The sequence below is a fragment of the Bubalus kerabau genome, chromosome 5, assembly GCF_029407905.1.
Source record: "Bubalus kerabau isolate K-KA32 ecotype Philippines breed swamp buffalo chromosome 5, PCC_UOA_SB_1v2, whole genome shotgun sequence".
Classification (NCBI taxonomy): Eukaryota; Metazoa; Chordata; class Mammalia; order Artiodactyla; family Bovidae; genus Bubalus; species Bubalus kerabau.
This window is the reverse complement of record NC_073628.1, coordinates 132149117-132168020: the sequence shown is the minus strand read 5'-3', so window position 1 is coordinate 132168020 and position 18904 is coordinate 132149117. Positions and strand designations below refer to the sequence as shown.

The 18904-nt window shown below is 46.0% G+C and overlaps 1 protein-coding gene across 4 annotated transcripts in view; it reads right to left on the bottom strand.

Moving 5' to 3' along the window:
* NEK7 (NIMA related kinase 7) overlaps nt 1-18904 on the bottom strand; it is a 138304-nt gene that overhangs the window by 68579 nt on the left and 50821 nt on the right. For 3 of the 4 annotated variants that reach the window (XM_055583145.1, XM_055583148.1, XM_055583146.1), the window contains exon 2: nt 15254-15338. In XM_055583145.1, the coding sequence (XP_055439120.1) occupies nt 15254-15310 (57 nt within the window). In that variant the 5' untranslated portion in view covers nt 15311-15338. Of the gene's footprint in view, nt 1-14529; nt 14782-15253; nt 15339-18904 lie in introns of those variants that run through there. The other variant, XM_055583147.1, reaches the window with a different exon arrangement.

Genomic DNA, 18904 nt, shown 5'->3' with positions numbered 1-18904 from the left:
ACTACAATAAAAAAGGTCCCATTTTGGCACCTATAATGTAACTGGTCCTATAAATTAGTACTTTTTATGCTATTTAATTCCATTCTCGTGATGATCCTATCAGGCAGATGTTATCACACCAGGATCTATAGCTAGCTGATGCCCAAGCCCCAGTTCCCAACACAGGGTGAGCCATCCTCTGGGGTTACTAAACAGCCACCTACAATGTAATCAATATTACAGTGCCCTATGCGATGACCCACAGCATTCTCAATTTTAGGCCTTTTGATGAATAAAACAGAAATGGGACTAGAAACACACATACCAAAAATGAAAATAAAAAGTAGGAATGAAATCATAAAATAAAGGAGACGACCTGCCGCGCTGCTCAAGGGTAAGGTTTCTTTTCGTGGCCGCTGAGGCGAGCTTACAGCTGTCACAGTGACGTGAGGTGAAGGCCACTCAGTCCTTTCCGACTCTCCAGGTCAAACTCTCCAGGTCCGACTCTCCAGGTCACTCAGTCCTCTCCGACGCTTTGTGACCCCATGGACTATAGAGTCCATGGAATTCTCCAGGCCAAAATGCTGCAGTGAGTGGCCTTTCCCTTCTCCAGGGGATCATCCCAACCCAGGGATCAAACCCTGGTCTCCCTCACTGCAGGCAGATTCTTTACCAGCTAAGCCACCAGGGAAGCCCAAGAACACTGGAGTGGGTAGCCTATCCCTTCTCCAGGGGATCTTCCTGACCCAGGAATTGAACCCGTGTTTTCTGCATTGCAGGCAGATTCTTTACCAACCGATCTATCAAGGAACTGTCACCTACTTAACAAACGAAACTTACGAAGTCTCACTTTTTAGATATAGTCAGTGGATGTTAGCAACTTCTAGCTTTCGTAACTTCATTTCACTTAACGAGGAGAGACTTTCAATTGTCCAAGCTTTTCTAACAAGTGTTTTTGTTTTTGTTTAATTTACACACTAGGACAGACTGCAACATGGAAGAGGTGGGTTTCCTTCCTCTCTTCCAAACATCTAGAGTGCTCCTTCTCCAGATGAAAAGGTATGGGTCTCCGAGGTGACACTCGGCTTCCTCATCGGGAACGCAACCACGCACGCACTTCAGGCCTGCCAGGGACCCCCGTCCCCTGTCCGCGCGATAACTGACAAACGTGCGCGGGGGCTGCTGAGGCGCTGTGACGACCGCATGCTGAGCGCGGAGGACGGCTAATGTGTTTTGGCATGCAGGCGCTTAATCACACATTTACATATGCAATGACCTACATTTGCATGTCAGATCACACACTGTCTGGGTTTATTAAGGCTGGGCGCCTCCCTGCGCGTGGCCGCCGGAGTGGCGAGTGAGGGCCAGAGGGCGGCGTTTTTTTGGCAGCAGAGGGATGAGCTGCCACCCAGGATTAGGCTGATACGGCCTGAGCATTAGACACTTCATTAGACGTAATCTGTTTAACAGTGGGCAGTGTATGTAAACTTCACAGCCCATTTGCGGCACCCTTCCCCCCGTGGCCTTTCTTCAAAGGGCAGTGCGGCTGACTGACAGCCTGTCTCATCTGCTCCCGTGTCCTGTCGCCAGGCCTAGATGCGAGGAGCAGACATAAGACGGAGCGGGGCTGCACATCCCAGCACCCCCACCCCGAGGCTTGGGCACGCTGTGGTGATCTGCAGAAAGATCAGCCTGGGCACAGGGTGGTCTCCTTTAAGACATGGTCGGGCAGGTGACACACACCTGGCCGGTGATTCTCGGACGCTGTGGCCGGTGCCCTGCTGCATGTGGATGAGTTATGTCCCAGGTAAACAGCACTGTATGAGGTGCTTAAAATAAAAGAGATGACATCATCAGGCCAGTGCCCATGCAAGTAAAGAACTATTTTTAGGGAAGAGCTGTATTTTCTTTTTTTTTTTGGATGTGGTCCAATTCCCCATATTTTTTAACTTAGCACCTGAGTTATGCTGGGGAATAAAATAACTCAGCAAAATACTGAGATGCAAATTGGATACAAAATAAAGCAAGTAAGATCACTGCAACTGCCTTGCCCTGCTCTCCATGCAGTGCATAAACGGGGTCTCAGTCCCTGCAGCCCCTTCATCACCAGGCTATGTGTCTGAGCCCCATGAAATGACTTCTGGAATAATGTGAGTCATTTAAAGGATTTTCAGCTTTTATGAAAGTTAAATACCACTCTGTCTCCTCCATCACACACTGAGCCCACCTACACCAGAGGCAGGGGGTCTCACAGACACCCCACACCTGCCCCGGCCTCCCCACTATCCTTCCCGTCTGCCTCCAAGTCCAGCAGCAGCTCACCCCTGTGTGAGGACACACAGCGTCCAAGTGACCCGGCCTTCTGGGGACCTGTGCTCTGCACACGTGGCCCACCTCTGCTCACCGTGGAGACCCATCTGACAGCCCTTCCCAGGGGGCCCCTGCCCTGGGCCCACAGTCTTCAGCAGCAGTCAACTCTGCAGACAGCCGTGCAAGCTCAGGCACGGGGCTGGGTTCCGGATCTCAGTGGCTTTTAATTATTTGTTTACATGTGTCTATTTCTCCCTCCAAGCACAGCTTCTCAAAGGCAGAAACCAAGCTTGTGCCCAGATGCCACGAAGGTGGCGTGACATGAAACAGACAGTAAGTATCTACTAAATAGGTGAACACAGCTGAAAGAACTCCCTCTGCCCTTAACAGCTTCCAACGGGTGAGACGGAGACTTGCCTTGCACCCCTGCCAGATCGGGAGACTTGAGTGCTAACCCACTGTCCCCGCTGGGGTGATATGTGAAGCCCTGAGCACCGCCGCCTAAGGCCTGCCCTGACAGCGATGGTGCTCTCGTCACTACGTCATGTAAGGCCCTCTGCAGCCCCACACACTGAAGCCCACCAGGCTCCTCTGTCCATGGGACTTTCCAGGCAAGAATACTGGCATGAGTTGCCACTCCCTTCTCCGGCCCCACACACTGAAGCCCACCAGGCTCCTCTGTCCATGGGACTTTCCAGGCAAGAATACTGGCATGAGTTGCCATTCCCTTCTCCGGCCCCACACACTGAAGCCCACCAGGCTCCTCTGTCCATGGGACTTTCCAGGCAAGAATACTGGCATGAGTTGCCATTCCCTTCTCCGGGGGATCTTCCTATCCAGGGACTGAACGTGAGTCCCCGCACTGGCAGCGAGTTCTTTGCCACCGAGCCACCAGGGAAGCCAGGTTCTCACAAAGCCCCAGAGAAACAGCACAGGGTCTGCAGGCACTCCACAAGGCTGGGCTGGAGCCTCACATCTGAGTCTCAGTGTCTTTCTCAGCTGGGCAGCTGCCCAAACCTTGTACCCACTTCCCCAGGGCAGGCGGGAGCCCACCTGAGGGCAGCCTGCGAGTGTCGCCAGGGGCAGAGCTCGCACACGCACGTGCTCACTGTCACCTATGCCCCTTCCCGGGGGCACCCACGGTCACAGCCTGCCACCGACCCTCTCTCCCCACAGCCTCCTCCAAGTCGAGGCGTCAGGACTGAAACTCCCTAGTCCTAACCTCGATTTTCTTCTTCGGCCCTCCTTCTCTGGGCCTTGAATCTACAGCCAGACTTCCGCGTGCCAGCAGCCTCTCTCCTAGGGTCTACCAAGCACTGCCCAGCCCTGGGCTCGCCCTCCAGCCAGACACTCCAGTTAGCACGTGGACTCTCGCCCTGATCCACAGATGAACACAGCCGGACCCCTTGCATATAAGGCTCCTTGGAGACATACACTATATCTAAGTAAAATTTTCCTGCCCAAAGGCCTTCTAATTACTGTGGGGGAGCAGGTAATACCTAAAACCATGTGTGGTGGTAACTCGGCTTCTGGTTGGAACATGGTCACACTCAAGTTTAAAGTCACAGGGAACTGAAGAGAGCAACTGCTTGAAAGCCTGTAAACCCTCCAAGTTTGAAACTGCAAGCTCTTGGTGACAAAAGAAACTGAGGGACATGACTAATTCAGCACAAAGTAGCTTCCACAATTACGAAATAAAGACCACATAACTCCCTAAAATATTTTTCAAACGGATTCTTTTTTGGATTAAGTCTTAAAATGTAACTGTTTGACTGTTTTTACTGGTGTCACTTCATCTCTTCATCGCTAACGGTAAGACACCGTGACCCCTTAAATAGAGGGCGTGGGTATGATAGACGCTGGAAGCATGTGCGTTACATTTTTGTGGTAAGTTATGTTTAATCTCCTGAGATGTGTGAATCCGCAAGTTAAAAGAATCCTAAAATCTCAGAAAAGTAAAATAAATACTCAAAATCACATATGACAACTAAAAAAATCAAACCTGAGAGTGAAGGAAGCTTTATGTAACACCTTACATGTCCGGCATTCTCATTAAGGAAACTCTTGTTGATCTGAATGCGCTTTAATTACCAACCACCAGATCATGCTAACTAATTGGGATTAACTTCTACGTGTTAGTCCCCTCCTGCACATAAATACTTTTCATTTCAAAGTAAAACGCAGTCTGTTGTGCCCCTGGCTCATACTCTCACAGGTGCAAACTCGTTAAACAACAATTTCCCAGGACTAAATTAATTTCTCTAATTTCTTTTAAATTTGAAGGCAAGAACGTTTAATGAGCAGTAAGATAATTCAGGGTAACATGATGATAATAGTTCTCTCTGGGGAAATTAGAGGAGCCCCGCCATGGACTCCACAGACTCTCCAGGGAGAAAATCCTGTCCTGACAATTCCTGGAGGTACTGTTATCAACAATCTAATGTACAAGCCAGGATTAACAATACTTAACACCATTAATAAGGTTTTCACTGTTACTGCAAACTTGTCTCTTGCTGGTGATTTTCATCTTACCAACTCTGTAATCTAACAAATACTATACTTAATGTTAATATTATTAAATTTCTCCAAAATTTGAAAGTAACGAAACTTAAAAATGCTCTTCAATTTTATTTGGCAATGAAGCTCATTCTATGGATGATCTTTAAAGAGACATTACTCAGCTCCCAACTACACAAACTGGAATGCCCTTTTGACAATATCTCACACAGAGCTCTTACATACTACTTTCTATATAAACCTCACCAGAAATTTAAAAAACATGTTAAAACAAAAACATCACATGTGCCAGCAATCTAATTAGTCATTCTTCTTCCCATTTGAAAAATCATCTCCCTAAAATTTTTTAAGCTATTTCAAAAGTAACCTATTCCTAAAGACACTAAAAGTCTGAGATTTAAGTCAGCTGGAATGATATACCATTAATCACTATAACTGGCTGGCTTTTTATCAAACAAAGGAGAGAATTCACTACAGCATAAGAAAAATGAATGATCAAATTCAACCAATTATTTAAACATTTATAAGATCTTGGTATTTGTATCATTTAACCATCATTAGTTATACTACCTAGCATGATAACTACTATATCCAAATTATGTAACCAAAAATACTGGTTACCTCTCCTGGCATTTCAGGACCAGGGTAATGACAGAGACACTGCCACCAGGCCCGTGAGCACCAGCTGCTGCAGCTGCTGAAATTCAACACTGCGAGCAAGAAGCCTTTCACTGCGACAGAGACAAACGGAAGACGTTTTCTTCAATTTATTCATTTATTCCACAGTTATTAATAGAGGACAGGCTTAAACAAACATGTGATCCAAAAACAGTAAAAAGGCAATAAGCAATATTAGTATCTGAGAGAAGGAAATGGCAACCCACTCCAGTACTCTTGCCTGGAGAATCCCAGGGACAGAGGAGCCTGGTGGGCTGCCGTCTATGCCCCACAAAGGGTCGGACACAACTGAACCGACTTACCAGCAGCAGCAGCAGCAACAAGATTAATATCTAATATTTAGGTACTATGCAGAGAAATAAAATAGAGTGATATAATAGGAAATGAACGATGGTTATTTTGGATTGGGTGATACTGGGATGACCCCACGGAGGAGGTGACATTTTGGTTAACAGATTAAAAGATTAAAAGACCAGAAGGAAAAGAAAGTGCCAGAAAGCAGCCCTGGGGGAAACATCTTCAGGGAGGAAGGAGCTAGGTGTGTCTGAAGAACACTGGCTGGAGGGTGGAGAAGACTGCAGGTAAGGACCAGGGTCAGAGGTGAGCACGCTGAGAGCATGAGTGTGGGCTGTGGGTCTCCAGCAGAGAGGCTCCAAACTCACGACCCTGATCCTACGTGGAGAAAGGCAGGGAGAGGAGGAGAGCCAGAGAGGGGGAGAGCGGGGAGAGCACGGAAGGCCTGGCCTGGCCGGACCTGACGGCAACAGTGAGGCGCGCACAGCGCACGGGCCAGAACGCGACCCTCAGGTGGACCCCGAGGACTCGGACTGCGGGAACTGAACACGAGGGCGAGGGGAGAGGGACGCCAAGGACGGCTCATGGGCTCAGGGCTTGAGCACGTCGACGGGAGAGGGAAGCCGCTGACAGGGGTGTGTTGGTAACAGAGGTGTGACAAAGGATGGAACACGACACAGAAACAGGCACAGAGAGACCTGTGCGCCGAGAGCGCTGCGTCGTCTCTGCCGCACGCGTCCTCACCCACTGAGAGCCAGCATCTTGTCCTGGCCTCCGAGCGCTGTCCACGTGCCAGGCACAGCACCTGCAGGCTCCACGGCCAGGACTCCGTAAAAACTGCTGCTGCTGCTGCTAAGTCGCTTCAGTCGTGTCCGACTCTGTGCGACCCCAGAGACGGTAGCCCACAAGGCTCCCCTGTCCATGGGATTCTCCAGGTAAGAACACTGGAGTGGGTTGCCATCTCCTTCCCCAATGCAGGAAAGTGAAAAGTGAAAGTGAAGTCGCTCAGTCGTGTCCAACTCTTAGCAACCCCATGGACTGCAGCCTACCAGGCTCCTCCATCCACGGGATTTTCCAGGCAAGAGTACTGGAGTGGGGTGCCATCGCCTTCTCCAAAGTAGTGCTCCCCTAACCCACAGGGCGGAAGAGTGAGGCATAGGTAGGCGTTCAGTACCTTCCCTCTAGCACGCAGCCAGCAAGTGGGGGAATCCAAGCACTTACACAGGGCAGTGCAAAGTCAGGGCTCAGGCCCTAAGCCACCCTGCTAAACGTCCAGTTCTCCTGTGTCCTCCTGGTCCTTCAGACAGGATCCCCGTGAACGCTGGGGCCCGCGCGGCACCAAGCTCAGCCCTCTCTGCTCACTGCGCTCATCCTAGGCCGGCGCTGGGAGCTGGGGTGGGCTTTCACTGACCCCGTGTGTCCCCCCGACCCCCTACTGGGTGCCCCATCAGAACTCTCCTAGGAAGTCCTCCTCTTCCACCTCCCTGTTCTGCACTGAACGAGATCCGGTCACGGGAGGAAAAGAAGGCATAATTAAATGCAGTGCGTACAAGCGTTCCTGGAAAAAGAAGTACTCATCAAAACTTCAAAATCAGGGTTGGCATTTGTTTTATGAGCACTTCGTGAGAGAGCTGTGTGAAGCATACCCACAGGTATGTGAGAAAGTCACAATATCCCATAATAAAGGTATAAAGGGAGACAAAATGTAAAGGAATCCTAATTGTAAAATGATACAACTGATTTCTAACAAACATACTAGATTCTATACAGTCAACGTTGCCCTTCAAACAGGCACAATGGGAGCATGTGGACTTATTTCCAGAAAGGCCTCTGATACTGAAAATCCATTTGAAATCCCTCCTTGGATTGTAATCAGTTTGTGAATCATGAAAACTTCTGGTCTCACCTAAGAAGAGATCATCTTTTAATCGAAAGAAGAATACCAAGACAATTTACTTTTTCCACCAAGTACAAACTTGGCTCCAAAGGATTTCTAAATATTCCAAATATAAAATTCATCCTCAAAAATGGAATCATTTTCATCACTGAATTTATTAAAACTACATTTCAGGCTCTGAATGCAGTTCCAAATAGAATTGGCAAGCTATTTTGATTAACGTATACCTCATCTGGTCCCACCACTTCATGGGAAATAGATGGGGAAACAGTGTCAGACTTAATTTTTTGGGGCTCCAAAATCACTGCAGATGGTGATTGCAGCCATGAAATTAAAAGACGCTTACTCCTTGGAAGGAAAGTTATGACCAACCTAGATAGCATATTCAAGAGCAGAGATATTACTTTGCTAACAAAGGTCCATCTAGTCAAGGCTATGGTTTTTCCAGTGGCCATGTATGGATATGAGAGTTGGACTGTGAAGAAAGCTGAGTGCTTAAGAATTGATGCTTTTGAACTGTGGTGTTGGAGAACACTCTTGAGAGTCCCTTGGACTGCAAGGAGATCCAACCAGTCCATTCTAAAGGAAATCAGTCCTGGGTGTTCATTGGAAGGACTGATGCTGAAGCTGAAACTCCAATACTTTGGCCACCTCATGTAAAGAGTTGACTCACTGGAAAAGACCCTGATGCTGGGAGGGATTGGGGACAGGAAGAGAAGGGGACGAGGATGAGATGGCTAGATGGCATCACCGACTCGACGGACATAAGTCTGAGTGAACTCTGGGAGTTGGTGATGGACAGGGAGGCCTGGCATGCTGTGATTCATGGGGTCGCAAAGAGTCAGACATGACTGAGCAACTGGACTGAACTGAACTGAACTGATACCTCATCTTTGAACCAGTCAATCCTAAAGGAAATCAATCCTGAACATTCATTAGAAGGACTGATGCTGAATCTCCAATACTTTGGCCACCTGATACAAAGAGCTGATTCATTGGAAAAGACCCTGATGCTGGGAAAGATTGAGGGCAGGAGGAGAAGAGGGCAGCAGAGGATGAGATAGCTAGACAGCACCACTGATTCAATGGCCATGAATTTAAGTAAATTCTGGGAGACAGTGGAAGACAGAGGAGCCTGGAGTGCTGCAGTCCATGGAGTCACAGAGAGTCAGACACGACTTAGCAACCAAACAACAACAACGCCATCTCTGAACACATCAGACTATTCAAACAGAAATGTCCAAGACAGCAGATGAGAGAACCCTTACTGTATTCCCATTCTTTTAAAAATCATCTAAATTTCTCAAGGATTTCCTTTCAAAGCTGAGAAACATCTAGCCCTAAATACGTTAAGTATGAACAACCAATCTAAATTCAAAACTCAATCAAGCTTTAAATATTCTGATGTCACTTCTCATTTGACAGAGTTCTTTTTAGTCTACATTACCAAGCCTTTTCCTAAAGTAACTTTCAATAACTAAAATCCATATAATATTAAGATAATTAGGCTGATCAAAATTAAGCTTTCATTTAGAGATTAATTCATTCATCCAACAAATATCTGGATACCCATGACCTAGTACTCATTCATATAAAGTATGGTCCACCCACTCCAGTGTTCTTGCCTGGAGAATCCCAGGGACGGGGAAGCCTGGTGGGCTGCTGTCTATGGGGTCGCAGAGAGTTGGACACGACTGAAGCGATGTAGCAGCACAGACGTGAACACTGCACTGTGGTATAGCATATTCTTATTTATTAGAAGCATATCAGTGTGAAACTACCCAGTAGTCATTATTTTTCTGAGAGTAATCTTTCTGCTGTCTTCCAAATTACATGCTTCCTCTGGGATAACACTTTTCTTATGACCTTTGCCATGTAGCTCACATACATTATAATGAGCCTTTATGTTGATTACAGTCCATTAGGGACTAAATCTCCTTGAGCAGCTCCTGAGACTGTGATCAAAGTACCTGAAATATGGAGTTGAAAGAGAGCTCAGTATAAGCAAGATATGACTGAATCTGTGTCCAAAATAGGGAAAGACACAACATGCAGCTGGAGGAGAAAAAGGAGCCCTTATGACGTAAGACCCTCTGCATCACACAAGAAAACGCAGAACCCATCCTCAAGCCCAGAAATTAACGTCTCTCAGAAGTATGGCTCAGCGGTAAAGAATCTACCTGCAACACAGGAGACGCGGGTTCAATTTCTGGGTCGAGAAGATCTCTTGGAGAAGGAAATGGCAACCCACTCCAGTATTCTTGCCTGGGAAATCCCATGGACAGAGGAGCCTGGCGGGCTACAGACCAAGGGGCTGCAAAGAGTCAGACATGACTCAGTGACTAAGCAACAACAACAAATAATAATGATAAAATATACACTTTGGAAAGATGACTCTTGCTATAGTGTGAAGCATGAACTAGAAATAGAAAAATGAGAGGAAAAGAGACTGGTTCAGAAGGTTCCACAATAATACAGGCAAAAGGTGGCAGAAATCTAACAGTAGGCACAGTCGGGATGCAGAGAACTAGCAGATTCCAGAGCTACTTAAGGAGTAAAGTCAGCGGCCTGTGTCAGGAATACAGCAAGGCCCCTACACATGAACTTCAAGTTGCAAACTTTCCAAGATGAGAACGTGCCTCTAGTTTCAGAGAGGAAGCAGAACCTGTGCCGTGGACGCCAGGCGTGAGCAGCATTGCAGCCTGCCCGCCGTCGCCCGTCGCTGACGGCCCTTCTGCTCTCCCGCCTCCCCTCCTCCCCCCCTCCCTCCTCCATCAGTGACTGCTCCTGCCTGTGCACCGGGTGCAGCCCCTTCAGTGACTGCTCCTGCCTGTGCACCGGGTACAGCCCCTTCAGTGACTGCTCCTGCCTGTGCACTGGGTGCAGCCCCTTCAGTGCTCCTGCCTGTGCACCGGGTGCAGCCCCTTCAGTGACTGCTCCTGCCTGTGCACCGGGTGCAGCCCCTTCAGTGACTGCTCCTGCCTGTGCACTGGGTGCAGCCCCTTCAGTGACTGCTCCTGCCTGTGCACTGGGTGCAGCCCCTTCAGTGCTCCTGCCTGTGCACCGGGTGCAGCCCCTTCAGTGACTGTTCCTGCCTGTGCACCGGGTGCAGCCCCTTCAGTGACTGCTCCTGCCTGTGCACTGGGTGCAGCCCCTTCAGTGCTCCTGCCTGTGCACTGGGTGCAGCCCCTTCAGTGACTGCTCCTGCCTGTGCACTGGGTGCAGCCCCTTCAGTGACTGCTCCTGACTGTGCACCGGGTGCAGCCCCTTCAGTGACTGCTCCTGCCTGTGCACTGGGTGCAGCCCCTGGGCCGGCTGCTGTGCTGCACTGCTGTGCTGTCAGGGTAAAATCGTTTCCCTTACTTCCTGTGTTTGGCTTTTATGCATTGTTTGCCTGAAAAGTATTATAAACTCAGTAGAGTGCAGTACTATATGCGTGACTGTTAGTTGGGTACCCAGGCCAACTTTGCTGGACTTAGGAACATACCCTTGGAACAGAACTCGTTTGTGTGTCCGGGACTTACCGTAGCTGAAACACATGTTAACGGTGTTCAGCACAGGGTGGGTGCTCTTGGAAGAACTCTCTCAGCAGCAGGGCTTCTGCCCTGGACAAAGGCCAGATGATGCTGAGAAGGAAGGTGGGGGCTGGGGGTCAAGCATCCAGCTAGTGTGAGGGCTCACAAGGAGGTCGGGAGACAACAGCGACAAGGAAGGTGAGCGCCCTTCCTTTGGGAGGCAGACCCTCGAGGAAGTGGGTCTTACCCTCATCACCCCAAAAACAAGGAGGAGTCAAGGGCTGGAAGAGGCTCTGTGGATGGAGAGGTGGCGCCCTGACCCCCAACTCTCATGGTGTGCAGCTTATTATTAATATCAGCAGAGAACCAGCAGCCTCCACGGGAAAGGATGCCGGGAAACAGCAGCCTTGGGGCAAAGAGGTCTGTTCCAGCTGGGAAGCTTAAAGGGACGGCCGGCCAACGTCACCGCTTATTGGCTACTCCCTGACAAGATGCTCGTACCTTCCCAGCAACCAGAATGAGGAAGGCCCCTCTTCCTGCCTGTACCCCTGGAATGCTTTCCCACCTTCACAGGGAGCCAAAGGGTTACAAACAGTAACAGCTTCAAGTTTACAAACAGTAGGTATGACCTAAGTCCTGGTGATGATCATAATTAAAATAAATCCACCCTCTAGACACACCCAGGAATTCTTATAATTGCGCTCTGATTATAACTGTTTCATATTTAACTTTACGATAAAAAGTGACGGCAGCAGAGTGCTCTTCAATGATCAGAAATCAAAATAGTCACAAAATGTTAGCTGCCGACTTCCGTCATGTAAAATCGGCCTCACACTAAAATGTAAACATCTCACCGTTTCTGTGTCACCATCAATAACACAGTCTGCATTTTCTAATTAAGCTATAATAAATTCGTTGTTCAAAAAACAAGAGTCCAAAAGCAACGTGAACATAACAGCGTGGAAATCTAGTCAAAATATCCTGTACTTTTGAGACTTTAGTGGAAGGAGTCAAAGAAGGAAAACAGGAAGGAAATGGAAGGTGATAGAAAAAAAAAAAATTCCCTAAGTTCAGTGAAGGATAATAGTAACAACAACAAAAATTAATAGAGAAACTCACACGGCACTAAAATGAGACCACACAGGACGCATTGCAGGGTTAGAGTATTCACCTCAGAACAAGAAAAAGAAAGACACACTGAGAATATACATCACGTGTCATTATACAGAGAGTGGGTATCTGACACTGAGAAACCTGACTTCCTCGGTTTCCTGTTTACGTGCAGACACGTATCAGCATCACAGCAGCGGAGGGAGTCACTCAGCTAACCGTATGCTGCCTTATCACCCTGTTGTTCGGGCCAATGGTGTGGAACAAAACAAAAGAAGGTTGTCAACCTGGAGCAGAAGCTGTCCTTTGCCAGCTTTTTAAAATCCTGCTCCTGAGAGCGGTGACATTTTTCAAAGACTTAATCAGCAGTAACGCTCGTGAACTCTTGTCAGGTAATCTCCCACCATCAGTCTGCATGCAGAGACAGGGGTCCCCCTGCCGCCCCCTGCCTGCGTGGGCGACACCGGCCTATTTCCCAGGAGAGTGGGGTACCTCTGCCCACTGCTGGGCAGAGGCCGGATGAAGGGAACCGTGTCAAAGAGACACAGAGCCACGGACACAGCTTTAGACTCGTGCTGCGTGGCAGCCGTGGGTCCCAGGAAACCGTGCCTCCTGGCTGGTGAGTCAGCAGCAGCAAAAATCAAAGTGCTGCTTTTCCTTTCCTTTGGAATTTGGAGCTGTTCAAAACAGAATTTCAAAATCATGACATAACTACCTAATTTTAGTAGTGCTGCTTTTACCGTCTGCACAGAAACAATATACAAAACACTAACATCCATGTGTGTGTGTGTGTGTGTGTGTAAAACTGGCACGTAGATATGTCTGCATCTAGGAGAAACTGCATACCATAATCTTGGATATTTTATGACCATAATATAAAATACAGATGCTAGATTTGAAAAAACAATCCTCTTGAAATTAAAATACTGGCCTTACTTAAGCTCTTAAGGGTCTCTTTTGTGAATACAGTACAGATAATTCAGACAAGTGTAACAGAGGAAACAATGTAAAACTCAACTATGCAGGCACACGCTCGCCTGCAGGCGCCCCGGCGGGCTCAGTCGGGGGTCCTTCCCGAGCCCCTGCTGCGATGAGGGACCTGCAGCATCACAGTGCACCCAGAGAGAGCAAGACAAAGCACAAACCCTCAAGGTTTGGAGAGAGCTTTCCTATCCTAACCCGATGGGAAAGATGAGGTTTTATGTCCATGTGAAGTGACACAGGGCTCAGAAACACCAGAAGAGATGTTACCAAGGGTGCACCGTCAGGGCTCCAAGAAAAAGTATGACATTCACAAAATCAGAAAAAGCTTCACAGTGGAGACAGCATTTTAGACGGTCCTTGAAGGGTGGGTAGATTTCAAACTCTGGAGAGGGAGAAGAGGGGTCAGGCAAGATAAGTAGTCACACAGGCAGAGAGTTCAGCTCAGGCGCTCAGGTGTGTTGGACTCTCTGTGACCCCGTGGACCACAGCACGCCAGGCCTCCCTGTGCATCACCAACTCCCAGAATTTACTCAAACTCATGTCCATTGAGTCGGTGATTACATCCAACCATCTCATCCTCTGTCGTCCCCTTCTCCTCCTGCCCTCAATCTTTCCCAGCATCAGGGTCTTTTCCAATGAGTCAGCTCTTCGCATCAGGTGGCCAAAGTATTGGAGTTTCAGCTTCAGCATCAGTCCTTCCAATGAACACCCAGGACTGATCTCTTTTAGGATGGACTAGTTGGATCTCCTTGCAGTCCAAGGGACTCTCAAGAGTCTTCTCCAGCACCACAGTTCAAAAGCATGCATTCTTCACAGAAAAGACGGCAGTATTTCCTGGGCTGTGCCTCACAGACACGGATACTGAGAGAAGCCTATAGATGTGCTTACAGAACAGTACAGTCAAATAGGTTTGGGAAACACTAATCCTGCCTGGAAATTCACAGTGCGCACCTCTCTGAGGAAGCAGCTGTGCAAACCCAAGCCTCCCAAACTCATCTCACTCACTGCAAAGCACATCTGTAGAAGACCAATCACAAGTACTGAAACTGAATCTGTGATTTTAAAACTCCCAGCGATCAAAAGTCCAGGACCAGGTGACCTCACAAGCAAATTCTACCAAATATTTGGAGAAGAGTTAACACCTGAAACTATTCCAAAAATCTGCAGAGGGAGGAACCCTTCCAAACTCACTCTATGAGGCCAGCTTCACCCTCGTACCAATACCAAGACACCACAAAAGAACACCTGTGGATTCTTCATTTCCAGAATGACTACCAAGCAGAACTGGAACAAGCCTAGCAGAGTAAACCTGGGACACTGCACAACGCCTCCAACACCGAACTGAGGAACAGAATTTACGAATGGCAGCTGTGCAGGGGTGAGCGTGATTTCAGACACGTCATCGTACGCTGGGCTTCAGGGCGAGCGTCCACAGGCAATCAGCACAGTAAGTAATTCAATAGTGTGTGTACACCTTCTGCTGAAACCTTCCTTTAGCTTCACCCTATGGTACAAAAGAACGAGCTAATACAGAACAGGAGAAACACAGTGCTGGTCAGAGAGGACGAGAAAATCCACGGTAACGGACGGTGGGCAACGCGGGACCCCAGGCCGAAGCGGAGACAGACTGAACACAGGCACCACCTTGCCTCTGCTCCTCCCTGAGCCCAGCAGGAGCTCCCAAACCTGCAGGTCATTCAAGTCAAAAGCAAAGCTGCCTCCATTTTTTTTTTTAAATATATGTCCATGAGAACTAAATATTCTAAAACAGTATTTTATATTGGAAACAATCCTGATTTAAGCTTGGAAGCTCATAATCAGCATGTTCGGCACCTTATTTCTAAGGAACTGTACAGGTTCGGCTTCCTTCCTCACTGTACCTGTATCCGCTTGTAAGCGCGCGTGCGCATGCACACACACACACACACACACACACAGTCTCCAGGCAGCGTTTATTAGAACAAGTTACCTGTGGCTGGAACTGAGGAACAGGTGGTCCTTGCATTCCTTGTGATTGCTCATCCATTGTCTGAAGCAACAAGAACTTCTGAACTCTGCAAAAAAGGTCAAGCCAAAATTTAAATAATGCAATCATTACCACGGCACAATCCACACTTGAGATGAGCCCAATGCTTCAAAAATGGCCATTAAGACATTCCTTACTCTCACCCGCCATTTGGTAAATCCAAGCTCTGTTTGGCTAACACAAAGAGTCATTGTCTCAACTCATTTTCTCAAAAGCAGCATTTCCTGCTTAGAAAATCCTGTTTTGTGCATGAAATCCTCTCTTCTCCATAGATCACAGAGGCCCCCACTCCCTCCCCAACATGAGAAGACAGTCACCATGGAAAGCTTCCTGTAGTCATGAGCGGCGCTTTAGATTCCCAAATCGCACCTCATCTCGCACTCCACTCATGTTAGCACTTGTGCTCTTCAGGTCCAACTGAACTGCTTCCTGTGATTTCCAGGCCTATGTTTAAAAGGCCAGTCCTCCTATGAGGACTTATGCAGACATTCCTTGCAATTATAAGGTGTCCATCCATTAATTCAGTAAACACAAGCTGAAGACCATACACCAAGTCCTGCACAAGCTTAAGAGCTGGGCTATGAACCCAGCACAGCAAACACCTGTGTCCACTCCTGATTCTACACAACACCAAGTGTCTCTAGGCTCTTCCTAAGTGTAATTTCATAACTAAAATCTGTGGTTAAAAAACTAGGGTCCGTTCGGACCAACAGACAGAGAAACTAAAACACACTTTCACTTGATTATGCCCTTTAAAAACCCGTAAAAAGGTCCTAGACATGGGCCATTTGTATTGCAAATATTTTTCCCATCCTGTGACTTGTCTTTTAAAAAACTTCCCAATGGCATCTTTTAATTAACTTGTTAACTTTTGAAATTTAACAAGTTCTAATTAACCCATCTTTTCCTTTACGGTCAATGCTTTTGTATACAAAATGCTTAAATATTTAGGAATTATTTTCCTGTTGTAAATTCGCACACATTATCTTCCAACATAAGCTTTATTGCTCTACCTTTCATATTCCTATCTGCAATTGGCCTGGAATTAAAGTTTTGTACAATGTAAGGTGAAGTCAATATTCAGCTAGTTTTTCCACATGGCTATCCAACTGACTTCAAATCATTTACTGCAAAGATTATCCTTTATCCTCCCATATCTCACTACAGTGCTACTATACCAGCCTCAACATATATCAAATGACTGCACATATATATACTATACTAATGTCTGGTGTAGCTTTATTATAAAGTCTAGATATATGCCTAGTCATATTTCTGATTTTAATATAAAGTTTAGAACCAGCCTGTTTGTTTCTACTTAAAAAAAAAAAAAAAAAAAAAGAACTACTGGGATTTTGATTAGGATTACAAGAACTCTATAGATCAATCTGCAGAGAGACCTTTCATTTTAATAATATTGGGTCTTCAAACCCATAAACATAGGATAAATTATTAATAGGTTTAATTTCTTTCAAGAATGGCTTTCACTTTCCAAACTGGTCTTTCACATCTTCTTTTCAGATTATTTCCTAAATATATCTCGATACTATTAAGTATTTTTATCTCAATTTTCTGATAGTGTACAGAAATACAAATAATTTCTGTATATTGACCCTTTATCTTACAAACCTGCTAAGCTCACTTAATGGTTCAAGTAGATTTTTTTTGTAGATTCTGGTTTTATTGCAAAGGCTAGAACCTCCAGTACAATTAACAGAATCAAAGACATCCTTTTCTTGTTCCTATCTGAGGATGAAGGCATTCAGTCATTCACCATTAAGTACGATGTAAGATGGACATTTTTCATAAATGCCCTAATTTATCAAGTGCCCTTCTATTTTCACTTTGCTGGAAGATTTTATAAAGAATAGATGTTAGGTTTTCATCAAATTCTTCTGTGTCTGAGCTGATTAAACACTTTCTTAAAATGCTGAATTTTGGTGGCTCATTTATTTTGAATTTTGAACATTTATTTTGGCAAATGTTTAGCCAGTATTTCTGGAATGAACTCCCATTTAGTCATGATATATAATCATGTTTATGTATTGTTCAATTCAACTTTATATAGTGTTGGATTCAAGGAGAGAGGAGAAGGAAGGAGAATGAGAATCCCGGTAATGAATTAGAATACCTTTTAGTGTGAAATCTGAATCATTAAACAATCAAGAAACAATGATTTAAGGCTACACATTAAGGCTACACTGATTATTTAAAATGTGTATAAGCAACAAGGACACTTTTGCAAAAGGTAATATAAATTAAACAGTATCTCCAACTTTGGAAAAGAAAAGCTGTTACGAGCCAACTACACATCCAAGATGGTGTCTTACAACTTATTGCTATTATTCTAATGCAGGACAGATTATTGCTCAAAACTGCACATTTCAGAACATCAAGAAACTTTCATTTTTTAAAGCAAGGTGACATCACAATAAAGACTTAAAAAAAAAAAATCGATATCATTAAAACCAGTATTTCACGTCTAGTGCCCCATACAGTTTACATGAGACAACACATGGAAAAGAAAAGGCCTCCTGGTCCGAAACCTCTATGAAACACCACTTGCTGTAAGAAGCTGTCTCAGAGGGCCACAGTGAATGCTAGCACAACCAAGGGTCCAAGCGGGCCTGCAGCTACAAAAGAAAACAGAAGACTTCACTTACATTCAACTTATTTAGTCACGAAACGCTTTCTTTGTGCAGCATATTTTAATAGCCCACAGCTCAGCTAACTGTAAGAAGACGCTATGAGAAATGAGCTAGATTATAACAAAGTGGGTTTCATCATACCTCCTGATGTGTGCAATGCCTAAGCAAATAAAATTATGAAGAAAAGAAGGCAAAATGAAAAAAAAAATAAACAAAGAAAACACAAAAAAAGAAACATAAAATTCAAAGAAATCTTAGAAGTGACTAGCAGTCTGCGTCACTGGGAAATCAACTGCTACAGCATCCCAGACAAACAGCCCCCGCTCAGTCAAGGAAAGCCTGAGTGGAACTCTCATACTGCACATGGACTTGGTAATACAATGAACAAGGAGCAAAAAAATGTTCTTTGCATAATATCTAACACGGCTCCAGGTGTCACTTGATTCTAACTGCTGCTGTTGAAAAAGAAAATATCAGTGTTTACATGCTGATCTAATAGTATCATATTTTCAAAGGCCACATATGCTTATATATTATCTTTCAGGTAACCCCCTCGTAAATAAAGACATTTAATGTATAAGTGTTAGACACACATTCGGTCTTCTGGATTGTAAGTCCCATGCTGCAGGGACCTGTGTTTGTTGTCCACAGCTCTGCTCCCAGCTTAGGCCAATGCTTGGCACAAAATGAGTGCTGAGCGAATATTTACTGAATAAATGAATGAATGTATCTCTATCAAAACATCAAGTAATAACTGCTACAGTTTAATAAGTCTAAAATCAATGGTGAGTAAAATTATGATCAAATTCAACAAATTTGGCAACCAGTCTTCCATCAAAAAAGGCTGCCCAAAGAAGGTGCTACCTGAACCGGGTTTTAAATAAGGAGGAGATACTCACACAGGTTAGATAAGGCAAGGAAGACAGGAAATCTAGGGAAAGGAAAG